Source organism: Lepus europaeus, chromosome 8 (assembly GCF_033115175.1).
Source record: "Lepus europaeus isolate LE1 chromosome 8, mLepTim1.pri, whole genome shotgun sequence".
NCBI classification, from domain to species: domain Eukaryota; kingdom Metazoa; phylum Chordata; class Mammalia; order Lagomorpha; family Leporidae; genus Lepus; species Lepus europaeus.
Genome location: NC_084834.1, coordinates 87,681,669 through 87,695,156, shown reverse-complemented (window position 1 = coordinate 87,695,156; position 13,488 = coordinate 87,681,669). Strand labels below are relative to the sequence as shown.

At 37.8% G+C, this 13,488-nt stretch overlaps 1 protein-coding gene across 1 annotated transcript in view; it reads left to right on the top strand.

The window, feature by feature from the left end:
- The window catches only part of MMRN1 (multimerin 1), a 68,502-nt gene that overhangs the window by 13,821 nt on the left and 41,193 nt on the right, over positions 1-13,488 (top strand). Inside the window, exon 2 of the mRNA XM_062199159.1 lies at positions 12,112-12,231. Coding sequence (XP_062055143.1) covers positions 12,112-12,231 — 120 coding nt within the window. The remainder of the gene's footprint in view (positions 1-12,111; positions 12,232-13,488) is intronic.

Here is a 13,488-nt window from a genome sequence, read left to right as displayed (position 1 = left end):
TCGCTTAGTTCAGAGTAAGAATGAATATGATGGGGCCATGGCTTGTCAGTTAATGCGTTTTTCTTAATTTGGTCTTTTCGTTAGCTCCAGAGAGATTAGATTTCTAAAACATCAAAATAAAGATACAGTACACTGATTATTTACAATGCCTTCTCTCAGTTCCTCACCTACAAGCTTTCGAGCTTTGTAAGTCCTAATAGAGACTTTTTTTCCTGCTTCTGTTTTATATGTTCAACAAGCTAGGCCTTTGCTCATGACCAAAGATGTCTGCTTTGCCCTAGAACAAACCTTTTGCCTATTAACTTGGAAAAGCCAAAGAATCAATACCAGCTTTTTGCAGTGCATGTCACTGCACAGAAGCAACAGAGTTATTATCCTTAAAGAGAATCCCAAATGCAGTCTGCTGGTTGGAGGGTTATGACCCTGTGGAAAGCTAAACACTTCAAAGTAACTGCTCTCCATCTAACATAATCAGCCTGGAAAGATACAAAGGATTTCCAGGTTTAAGCAAAACGCTTGTCTTGGATCATCACGTTTGCCTTTAAATTGCCTGTCACCATTTTGTCATACTTCATTTTCTATTTTTAAACCTACATTTTCAGATAATTTGGTTTTAAAATCATATTTACATTTTTAGCATAGCTTAATAAGCCTATTTCATCAGTAGCATAAACCTAATTAGGAGTCACACCAGGGGCTCTTTTGCTGTGGATAGTTCTTCCAATTTACGCTGGATCAAAGACTGGTGGACCATGAGCGATCTGTCGGTTTGTTTCTTTGCCTCCTCAACTATTTCAGTCATGAGATTGTTTCACTATTTAGGATTTTAAAAGCTCTCTGCAGGTGAACTGCCATTCATCTCAAGGAGGATAAAAGTACTTTTTTTTTAACTTTTATTTAATGAATATAAATTTCCAAAGTACAGCTTATGGATTACAATGGCTTTTCCCCCCCATAACTTCCCTCCCACCCACAACCCTCCCCTCTCTCACTCCCTCTCCCCTTCCATTCACATCAAGATTCATTTTCAATTCTCTTTATATACAGAAGATCAATTTAATATATATTAAGTAAAGCTTTCAACAGTTTGCACGCACACAGAAACACAAAGCGAAAAATACTGTTTCAGTACTAGTTATAGCATTAAATCACAATGTAAAGCACATTAAGGACAGAGATCCTACATGAGGAGTAAGTGCACAGTGACTTCTGTTGTGGACTTAACAAATTGATACTCTTGTTTATGGCATCAGTAATCACCCTAGGCTCTTGTCATGAGTTGCCAAAGCTATGGAAGCCTTTTGAGTTCACCGACTCTGATCATATTTAGACAAGGTCATAGTCAAAGTGGAAATTCTCTCCTCCCTTCAGAGAAAGGTACCTCCTTCTTTGATGACCTGTTCTTTCCACTGGGATCTCACTTGCAGAGATCTTTCATTTAGGTTTTTTTTGTTTGTTTGTTTGTTTGTTTTTTGCCAGAGTGTCTTGGCTTTCCATGCCTGAAATACTCTCATGGGCTTTTCAGCTGTATCCGAATGCCTTAAGGGCTGATTCTGAGGTCAGAGTGCTGTTTAGGACATCCACCATTCTATGAGTCTGCTGTGTATCTCACTTCCCATGTTGGATTGTTCTTTCCCTTTTTTTATTCTATCAGTTAGTATTTTCAGACACTAGTCTTGTTTATGTGATCCCTTTGACTCTTAGTCCTGTTATTATGATCAATTGTGAACAGAAATTGATCACTTGGACTAGTGCCACCTTGATGGGATTTAATTGGAATCCCCTGATATGTTTCTAACTCTACCATTTGGGGCAAGTCCGATTGAGCATGTCCCAAATTGAAAAGTACTTTTTTTTCAAACCCCCAAATGTGTAAAGATAATGACTCTTTATTTTTCCTGTCTCACCCTCCACCCTCCATTGTCATTCAATAACATTCATGAACAAAACAGTTGAATTGTTCTTCTGTTGAAGTTGATCATTTTCAGTAATGAGGATCATCACTCGGTTTCCATGAGGAATCTAATTAATTGTATTAAAGACTCCTTTATTGTGGTGCTCTTAATCTTAAATAGAACTTATTTTTGCCTTTCTTTCCAATTATTTGTTTCACATTATGTTTGCCTCAAGTGTCACTATGTTGAAGTATCACCATGCCTCAAGTGTCACCATGGGCTAAGAGTCTTTATTCAATGGGCTTAAATTTTTTACTTATTTTTATTTATTTATTTTATGTACATGAAAGGCAGAGATATTAGGGATAGAGAGAAAGACATCTTCTATTTACTCATTCACTCTCCAAATGCTCACAACTGCTAGAGCTACACCAAGCAAAAGCCAGGACCCTCACACTCAATCCAGGTGGCATAGCACAAAGTACTGGAGCCATCATTAGCTGCCTTCCAGGATATGGACTAGCAGGAAGCTGGCATCGGGAACAGAGCCAGGACTTGAACTCAACCACTCCAATATGGGATTCAGGCATCCCCAGCTAGGTCTTAATGGCTGAAGCCTGCCTCAGGGTGCATAATCTATCTGTCATCAATGCAGATGATTAAATCAAGTTAATGGGTATATCCAGTTTTTGCTTTTTATATCTTCTTTTTGTGTGTGTGTGTGTGTGTTTGTGCTATATTTTTTTTAACTTTTATTTAATGAATATAAATTTCCAGTGTACAGCTTATGGATTACAATGGCTTCCCCCTCCCATAACTTCCCTCCCACCCACAACCCTCCCCTCTCCCGTTCCCTCTCCCCTTCCATTCACATCAAGATTCATTTTCAATTCTCTTTATATACAGAAGATCAATTTAGTATAAAGATTTCAACAGTTTGCACCCACATAGAAACACAAAGTGAAACATACTGTTTGAGTACTAGTTATAGCATTAAATCACAATGTACAGCACATTAAGGACAGAGATCCCACATGAGGAGCAAGTGCACAGTGGCTCCTGTTGTTGACCCAACAAATTGACACTCTAGTTTATGGCGCCAGTAACCACCCTAGGCTGTCGTCATGAGTTGCCAAGGCTATGGAAGCCTTCCAAGTTTGCCGACTCTGATCATATTTAGACAAGGTCATAAAAGACAGAGTGAGGATAGTAACCAATGATCCTAAGAGTGGCATTTACCAGGTTTGAACAATTATACAGCATTAAGTGGGGAAGAGGACCATCAGTACACACAGGTTGGGAGTAGAGCCATTGGTGGTAGAGTAGAGGTTATGATTACAAAGGAATGAGGCCCAAGTGCACTAGACAGGGCCTAGAACGAAGGAGAGTCATTATTAGAGGAGCTAAGAAAGGTGCTGTCTAAGCTACAATTAAGTTTTCTGATTGAGAGGCAAATAGAACCTGATAGAAGGGGCTTGATAATAATCTGGTGGGCTTTAGGCCTTGTAAGTTAAGAGGCCCAGACCTATCTATCTCTTCACATGGGGTATATCCTAAGGGACGTGTGAACCTCCTAGGGGAAGGCACTCTGTTGACTTTCATTACTGGGCTGGGCTGGGAGGAGAGTGGCCAGGTAAAGGCAGGTGGCATCTCTAACAAGAAATTTACAGTTCTGCCTGCAATGTTGCTGACCCTACTTGACCATGCCCTCAGCTACAGTGGTCACTTTGGAAGCTGGGCTGAGTGAAGGGCTTTTCAGCTTAGAGCCAATAAGATCTGTGGCTCTGACCTGGGCATCCTTCGACTCCAGGGCAGGTCCATTTCCAGTGATCCAACTCTTGGCAGAGCTGCCAGGGCTCTTCACAAGCTGACTTCTGCTGAAGCCCAGGCTTACCACATTGAAAGCCACTGCAGTAGACTGGCCTGTTGGGTCTCCTTGAGGGCAGATCACTGTACAGATCAGCCATTAATAGGCCTGCCACCCATTGCTTCTGATGCCGAGCTTTCTTTTCCTCCTGGTTTGTGTTAAAGCAGACCAGAGGATGCAAGTCAAGGGAGTGCCCATGTCCCATCTCTAATCTTCGGTGGCCTGAACTACAAGTCTATAGTCACAGGCATGTTCTGTAGTAGTTTTTCTAAGGTAGACAATGCCCATGAGGAAAATTATATTCTCACTTTAAAACTTTCTTTCCCTTTGGTCTGAAAGGGAGGTTTTTTCTACTTACTGTATACTTCGCTGATGGCGAAGTGAATCTAGCTATGAGATTATTATTTAAGTTCTTATTTTGGCTTTGCTATTACAGAAAAATGTTAGCCATCTCTTTTATAAGGTCTAAAGATTAAATTGTACGTCCTATAGATTCCTTCATAATAGAATTAGTTTCCTACTTTGAAGAGAATAGAGAAATGAAGGAACAAGTTGGGCTTAGAATAGAGAAATGAGGGAGCAAGTCCTAGATCGCTTGCTGACAATAGCAATATCACATGAATACTTAGCAAACCGTTTCAACCATTAGATAACAACTTAAGAAAACATTTACCAGAAGGTCCAATGCCTTCTATAAATTTTAAGAATCATGTATTTGAAAACACCTCTTAAATATCTAACATGGTATAGTTTGTTTAACCAGTAAACTTAAGCACAACCATATAAAATGTTTTTAGTTTCTTTCTACCAACAAGTTTAAAACATGATACACAGATTGAGGTCACACAAATTAAAATGTATCTTTGATTGATTTTAGCAGCTTAAATTTATGGACAATCTTATCTATAAGCCATTTAAAATAAAACTCTTAATAAAATTTCCTATGTGGACATACAATATGTACACACATATAACATAGCATAATAGACCAATATAGCAATTTTAATAATAGCTTTTAAAATCTTTAACTCTTTTTGTAGATTGCCAATTGATTTGAATTGCTTTTTGTTTTTAGATTACTTTAACACATTGCTTTAACAGAGCATCAGACTTTAATTCTATGTCAAAGAGAAATTGAGCTTCCTGTGATCTTTTGCTGTGAGGTTTCCTTCCTTTACCTTCTTTCATATTGGTGACCATGTTTCTGTGTTTCTGTGTGTAACACATCTTTAAGCATCTTTTGCAGGGCAGGATGAGTGGCAACAAATTCTTTCAGTTTCTGTTTGCTATGAAAAGTCTTAATTTCACCTTCATTCACAAATGAGAGCTTTGCAGGATATAATATTCTGGGCTGGCAGTTTTTCTCTCTTAGTACCTGGGCTATATCTCGCCATTCCCTTCTAGCTTGTAGGGTTTCTGATGAGAAGTCTGCTGTGAGTCTAATTGGAGATCCTCTGAGAGTAATCTGACGTTTCTCTCTTGCACCTTTTAGAATCTTTTCTTTATGTTTCACTGTGGTGAGTTTGATTACAACATGTCGTGGTGAGGATCTCTTTTGGTCATGTTTATTAGGGGTTCTATAAGTTTCCTGTACTAAGATGCCTCTGTCCTTCTCCAAACCTGGGAAATTTTCTGCTAGTATCTCACTGAAAATGCCTTCTAATCCTTTCTTCCTCTCCATGCCTTTAGGAACTCCTAGAACCCGAATATTAGGTTTTTCAATAGTATCCTGTAGATTCCCGACAATATTTTTTAGATTTCTAATTTCTTCTTCTTTTCTTTGATTTGCCTGTTTCCTTTCCTGTTCTCTGTCTTCTAAGTCTGATATTCTCTCTTCTGCTTCGCCCATTCTGTTTTTAAGGCTCTCTAATGTGTTTGTCATTTGATCTATTGAGTTCTTCATTTCATTGTGGTTTTTTGTCACTATCATAGTTTCATGTTCTACTAGTTGTTTCATTTCATTTTGATTCCTCCTTAATATTTCATTTTCACGAGAGAGATTTTCTATCTTGTCCATTAAGGATTTCTGTAGTTCAAGAATTTGTTTTTGAGAACTTCTTAATGTTCTTATCAATTTTTTGAGATCCGCTTCTTGCATTTCTTCTATCTCATCATCTTCATAATCTTGAATTGGGGTGTCTTTTTCATTTGGGGGCATCATAGTGTCTTCCTTGTTCTTGCTACCTCGGTTTTTGCGTTTGTTGTTTGGCATGTTGGAGATATTTGGTTTCTTCACTGTGGTGTTTTTTCTTGTTACACTATGGCTCTATATTAAGTGGACTGTCTGCTTTCTGTGGTGCCTTAGAGGCTTGAGATGAGTGTGGACTGAGAGCTGTGTTTGGTTCCTCAGGGCTGAGGGTGTGTCAAAGATGACACTCCCAGGTTAGGTGTGGTAAATCTCTCTCTTTTTTGATTCAAAAGGGAAGTAATTCCGCACAGCTGAACGTAATTGGAGGTAGTTAGCAGGCAAATGATATACCCACAGGAGCCAGAGATCGGAAGCTCTTTCCCAAGGACCACACAGGGAATCTCTGCTGCCCTCAGTGTGGGCTCCAATTCTCCTGCAGTCTCCCACTGGATTGCCAAGTTAGATCCTAATCTCCTGTTATTTCACCCCTCCCCCCAGAGTCAGGTTTTTCTGCTAGGCTCAGGGCCGGTGCAGACCTGAGGTCGCCCTGCTTATGACGTATGTCCAAAATGGCGCCTGCTCTTTGTCTTGCTCGCCTTTGAGGGGTGAGCAGAGAGAGAAACTCGTGTCCGTATTGGTCACTTTTTTTTTTTTTCCTCTCTCTCTTCTTGTTAGCCTGGTGAACTTTTCCCCACGGAGTTCCAAGCCTCGTTCCCTCTAGCCTCCTCTTTCTGCTTGCCCGCTGGTGTCTCAGGCTATTGAGGTTCGGCTCACCTCGCGTTCCAGTGCTGGTGTGTTGAGTCTGCCGCTGGTGTCCCGAACTTGGGCTTCCACACTCTCCACGCAGGTCCACTGTGAATCACTAGTTCCGGAAGAGTTTCTGCTGCTGTTTCTTCCCCTACTCTTCCTTGACCCTGCAGTATCTCCACTTTTATTAACCTGTGTGTCTTGCTGAACTATCAATGTGCTCCCTTCCTATTCCGCCATCTTGCCACTCCTCGATTTGGAAAAGAATTATTTTTAGCAGGTAGTACTGTTGTTCCTAACAAAATCAGACTTTTGCTAACAAGGAAAATAGTTCTTGAGTAGACTACAAATAGATTTTTTATACCAAACCAACTGTAAAATCCATCCCGCAGGGTCTGTGCTTTCTACTTTGATCATTACTGAGAACCCCACGTGGGACAAAAGACTTAAACTGAAACTCGCTTTTTATATCTTCTTTTCTGGAATTTTTATGTAATGCACTTAAGTGAGGTTTTACTTTGTGTTTATGCTCTTGAGTTCACTGAGCTTCTAAGATAATGATTTAAAAATCATGCTTTCTTTTTCATAACTATTTATTCTGCCTTAATTTCTCTATCTCATCATCTCTATCTCCATCTCTTTCTCTATTTTTTAAAACTTTGATTATATAACCTTTTGCCACTTGAGGTTTCATTCATTTACATTTAAAATTTTTTTTCTTCTATACTTCAGTTTGAATAGTTTCTTGTCTTCAGTTTCATAGATCTTAATTTCAGTGTCCAATTAATTTTCTGTTAATCACAACTCATACATTTTTAATTCATATGTTGCATATTTCCTATTCTGTTTGGTGGTTATATTTTTGACAATATTATCCATTTTATTTATAAATTATATTAACATTCTAATATTATACAGTATATTTATGTAAGTTCTAAAACATTGCTTGATAATATATGAAGACTAGAGTGAAATTAACATAAGAGTTGCATTTGTTGGCTTCGCTTTTCATTCTTTTTTTACAAAATTATTAATATAAAGAGAACACATTTCATGTGCTTCATAGACACAATTTTAAGAAGATAACCACACTCTCTCCTTCTTTCCCTTACTTCTTCCTTCTCCCGACCCCATATCCTCCCTTCCTTTCTTTTCTTTTCCTTTAATTTTTGCAAAAACATAATTCTAATTTACTTTATAATCAGAGGCTTAATGCACCACTACCCATAATGCTTATCAAGTAAAAAGATCACTTTTCCACAGACATATAAACAAAAATGATAAATAATAATGCAATCTCAAAATGTCAATTTTTCTCATATACATTGCATTTTTTGGTACTCTGTATATAGTCACAACAAATCAGAAAACATGATATTTGTCTTCTTGAGAATAACTTATTCCACTAACCATAATGGTCCCTAAAAGTATCCATTTTGTTGCAAAAGACAGGATTCACTCTTTTTTATAGCTGAGTAGTATTCTGCCATGTATGCCTATCACATATATGTGATGTACCATGTATGTCTATAGCCAGTTGTCAGTTGATGGACATCAAGGTTGATTCTATCTCTTAGCTATTGTGAATTCAGCTGCTACAAATGTTGGATATGGATAATTATTACACATGCTCATATTGTTTCCTTTGGGTAAATTCTCAAGATTGGATGGCTGGGTCAAATGGTAGATATAATTTCAGATTTCAGAGCAATCTCCATAGGGTCTTCCATAATGTATTCAGGTACTTTTTCTCCATATCCTTGCCAGTACTTATTACTTTGGTTTTTGGATGATAGACATTCTAACTGGGGTGCAGCGAAACCTAATTGTGGTTTTGATTTGCATTTTCCTGATGGCTAGTGATACTGAACATCTTCTCATGTGTCTGTTGGTCATTTGTAGTTCATCCTTTGAAGAATACCTGTTTGTGGCCTTTGCCCATTTCCTAAATGAATTATTTGCTTTGTTGCTGAGTTTCTTGAGCTCTTTACAGATCAAGAATAATAACCCTTTATCAGATGCATTGCTGGCAAATATTTTTTCATATTCTGTCTTTTGCCTGTCTACTTTGGTGCTTCCTTTTAAGACAAAAGCTTCTTAGCTTAATGTAATTCTATTTGTCTATTTGATTGCCTATGCTTCTGGAGTCTTTTCCAAGAAGTCTTTTCCTATGCCAATGTCTTGCAGAGTTTCCCAAAGGTTTCCCTCTAGCAATTTGATGCTATTAGGTCATAGATTCAGATCCTTGATCCATTGTGAATTGGTTTTGTATAAGGTGCGAGGTAGAGGTCTTGCTTCATACTTCCTCACATGGAGATCCATTTTTCCCAACACCATTTGTTGAAGAGACTTAGTAATTACTATAAACAGGTTTATGCCAACAAATTGGAAAATCTAGAAGAAATGGATAGATTTCTGAACACATAAAATTTGCCAAAATTGAGGCATGAAGATATAGAAAATTTAAATAGACCAATAAGCAAGATAAAGATTGAATCTTTATTAAGTCTCTCCCAACAAAGAAAAGCTCAGGATTAGATGGGTTCACTGCTGAATTCTACCAAACTTATAAAGAAAACCTTAACTCAATTCTTCTCAAGCTATTCAAGACAATTGAATGATAGGTTAGTTCCCAAATTCCTTCTATGAAGACAGGATCACCTTAATTCCAAAATCAGAAAAAGATAAAAAGGAATAAAGAGAACTATAGACCAATATCCCTTATGAGCACTGATGCAAAGATCCTCAACAAAATATTAGCTAACCAAATCCAACAACATATTTAAAAGATCATCTACTCATACCAACTGGGATTTATCACAGGGATCCAGGGATGGTTCAATATACAAAAATCAATAAATGTGATATATCACATTGACAACTTCATGAGTAAAAACCACATAATTATCTCAATAGATGCAGAGGAAGCATTTGATAAAAATTCAACACCCTTTCATGATAAAAGAAAAAAAAACCTTAAGAAAAATGGATACACAAGGAATATAATATAATCAAGGCAATACATGACAAAACCACAGCCAGCATGGTATTGAACGGTAAAAAGTTGGGAACATTTCCACTAAGATCCAGAACTAGACAATGGTGACCACTCTTACCATTGTTATTCAATATTGTTCTGGAAGTTTTAGCCAGAACCATTAGGCAAGAAAAAGAAATCAAAGGGCTACACATTGGAAAAGAGGAAGTCAAATGATCCCTATTTGCAGCTGACATGATTCCATATATAGAGGAACCAAAAACACCAATATACAGACTATTGGAAGTCATAAAAGAGTTTGGCAAGGTTGCAAGTTCTAAAACCAACACAAAAAATAAAGAGAATTTTTATGTAAAAACAATTCTATGGTTGAGAAAGAACTTATAAGATCAGTACCATTCACAAAAGCTACAAAAATTTGAATACCTTGGAATAAATTTAACCAAGGATGTGAAAGAGCTCTACAATGAAAACTACAAAGCATTAAGGAAAAAAACAGAAGACACAAAAAAGGAAAAATCTCCCATTTTTGTGGATTGAAAGAATTAATATCATCAAAGTGTCCATACTATCCAAAACAATTTACAAATTCATGGGATTACAATCAAATTACCAAGGACATTCTTCTCAGATCTAGAAAAAAAGATGCTAAAATCCGTATGGAAACACAAGAGACCTTGAATAGCTAAAGCAATAAGACATACTACAGGTCAGTAATAATAAAACAGCTTGGTACTGGCACAAAAATAGACATGTAGACCAATGGAACAGAATATAAGCCCTAGAAATTAATCCATGCATCTACAGCTAACAATTTTTGACAAATGAGCTGAAATGAATCCCTGAAGCAAGGTGGTTAATTGTTTTAAAGCCACTGTTTGTGATTATGTCTTGTGTGTCATCTGTGTTTTGTTTCTGTTTTTCTGTTTACTGGTGTTTTATTCTATACTGTGGTCCTATTTCCATGCTCTTCTCACATCCAGTTTTGTCTGTTTGCCTTTCATGCTGGACACTGTGGTTGCTGTGTTATTAAAGTGTATTTGCTTGTCTGCAAGCACAACATGGTATTCAAGGGTCTCTCTATATTGGATTTGACAGTGACACCTCTGCCCAGCCTCTACTTTCATTAATCTCCCTACTTATCCTGCCCATCTCAGCAGCCCACAACTCAGATCTATGCTTCTTTCACCAAGGGTTCTTTTATTCGGACCCATTTCTCTGTGATGACAGTTTGAAGAATTATTCCCAGGCAGAGAGTGGACCAAATGTAGTGCTAACCTCTTGTGCTACCTGTCCCTCAAGAATCATACTGCTGAATGGTTTGCTTTCCAATATCTGAAAATTGTGGCTCTGCATATCTTGTCCAGATTTATAATTTTTACCAGAGGAGTTTTTTTTTTTTTTTTAAATTTGTCTGGAAGGTAGAGAGAGAAACAGAGATAGAGTCATCAGCTGGTTCCTTCAAATGCCCACAAGCAAGGCTGGGCCAGAACAAAGGTAGAAGCCTGGAACTCCATCCAGGTCTCCCGAGTAGGTGGCAAGGACTCACGTACGTGAGTCAGCATCTGCTGCCTCCAATAGCATACATTAGCAGGAAGCTGGAATGGCAAGCACAAGACAGGACTTTAACCCAGACCCTCCAATATAGGACATGGGCATCCCAAGTGACGTCTTAAGTGCTGTGCCAAATTGCCAACCCTACCAGAGGGAGATAAATCTGATATTCTATTATAACCAGAGAAAAACTCTGAAATTCATGTGAAGCTTAAAATTTGTATATATTAAATACTGTACTCTTTGATTGGATTTTTTATTATTCTTTTTATTATTCTTGTGGGTTTTTTGCTATTATAAATTGTATCTTTTTTGAGTTAATTAGTACATAGAAATGTAACTGATCTTAACCTTATGGCATATTAATGTAAATTAATTTTTAAATTAGTTATAAACATTTTATATTGAGCTTCATGCCATTGTTGAACTTTCCAATTAATTATAAACATTTTCATCTAGAATATTTTATGCCTTATTTATAATCACATCATCTGCTAATAAGTTGCTTTTTCTTCATTTTTTAACATTTAGATATTTATTTACAACATATTATTCAATTTATTTACTTCTGTCTTGTTACTCAAGGTAATGGACCTAGACCTATGTACCTGATCTCAATATTAATATTCATACTTCTTACAAGAACAACCTTGGATTTTGACCCCTGTTATGGCTAAACACTACAGGTTCAGATTTTAGATCTGATTTTTTTCTTTCTTTATTTTGGTCTGTAGTTTTTTTAAATAACTTTTTTGGAGCATAGCAAAAAGTGGTAATGTATTTTTTTTCTCAAACCTAGATGTGTCAAATCTAGAGGCCAATCCTTTAAGTTACCTGACCTACAATACTGGCACGAGTAAATATACTTCTATGGAAATAATTTTGATGATTTCTTTGCTAACAACAGTGATCTTTTCCTTAGGAACTGGTGTGCCTATGTGCATACCAGGCTGTCCCCGACAGTGGTCCTGGACCCCCTGACCACTTATGTTCCAGGTAGCAGAAGTCCCTGCGGCTGGACCAGTGGATTCTGTGCTCAGAGGTATGTAATCTTTTTTTTTAACATTCTTCTTTTTATTTTTTATTTTTTATTTATTTATATACTTTTTTTGACAGGTAGAGTGGACAGTGAGAGAGAGAGAGAAATGGAGAGAAAGGTCTTCCTTTGCCGTTGGTTCAACCTCCAATGGCCGCCGTGGCCGGCACGCTGCGGCCAGCGCACCACGCTGATCCGATGGCAGGAGCCAGGTGCTTCTCCTGGTCTCCCATGAGGGTACAGGGCCCAAGCACTTGGGCCATCCTCCACTGCCTTCCCGGGCCACAGCAGAGAGCTGGACTGGAAGAGGGGCAACTGGGACAGAATTTGGCACCCCAACCGGGACTAGAACCCGGTGTGCCGGCACCGCAAGGCAGAGGATTAGCCTGTTGAGCGCCAGCTGTAATCTTTCTTAACAATAGCCACTACAATGACTTACAGCCAGAGATAAGTTAGCCATTCCAGGTACAGATTTATGTGCGGTAGCATGGGGAAAGGGTCATCATATTACATTAATTATATGAGTTCAGTGAGTTAAAATGCAGAGGCAAGATGTCACTTGTCTCATATGGTTGTTTTCAGAAACCTAGGGGATCATGCATGCCTATACTTAGCCTGCCTGGTGCATTGTCAATGTTCAAGAAAGGTTACCACTAATACTTGTTTCTCTTTTTACTATCACTATTATTTTTATTTAACTGATCAACAATCCTGTCCTTTAATTCCTTATGAAATTCATACATAATTTTGAAGATTTATTGATTATTTCTTTTCATACTAGATCAAAGGAAATTCATCCATAATTTAGCTCATATTCTACAATTTGCTAATCCACTGATTGCAATTATGTCTAGTAAAAGAGCAAAGTGGGACCTTTCTTATTGTGTCTATTTTGATGACTCTTGTTATTTGGTGTTCATTTTTCTAAAAAAACAAACGTATATCATTGTCCCAAAATGTAAGGCTGAGTGATTGATAAGTTCTCGGAATCTATCAGTCTCGGTAGCTCAGCAAAAGGTGTTTCTGAAAAGTCTGCAATAAAAACTAACGTTGTTGTTCAGGCCGTGATGGCTAATGTTATGCAAATTGTCATGTAAATAACTCAGGCAATGAAACTGACACACGGGCAATCTGGAAGAGTGCACAGTAAGGATACATAAAACTGAGGTGTTCCCTGGTCCCTTGAAGGTGAAGGTTCATGGTCCAGAGAGCTTAGCATATCTCAGGGACTTGAGAGAGCTGAGCTCCAATTATGCTTTTGGC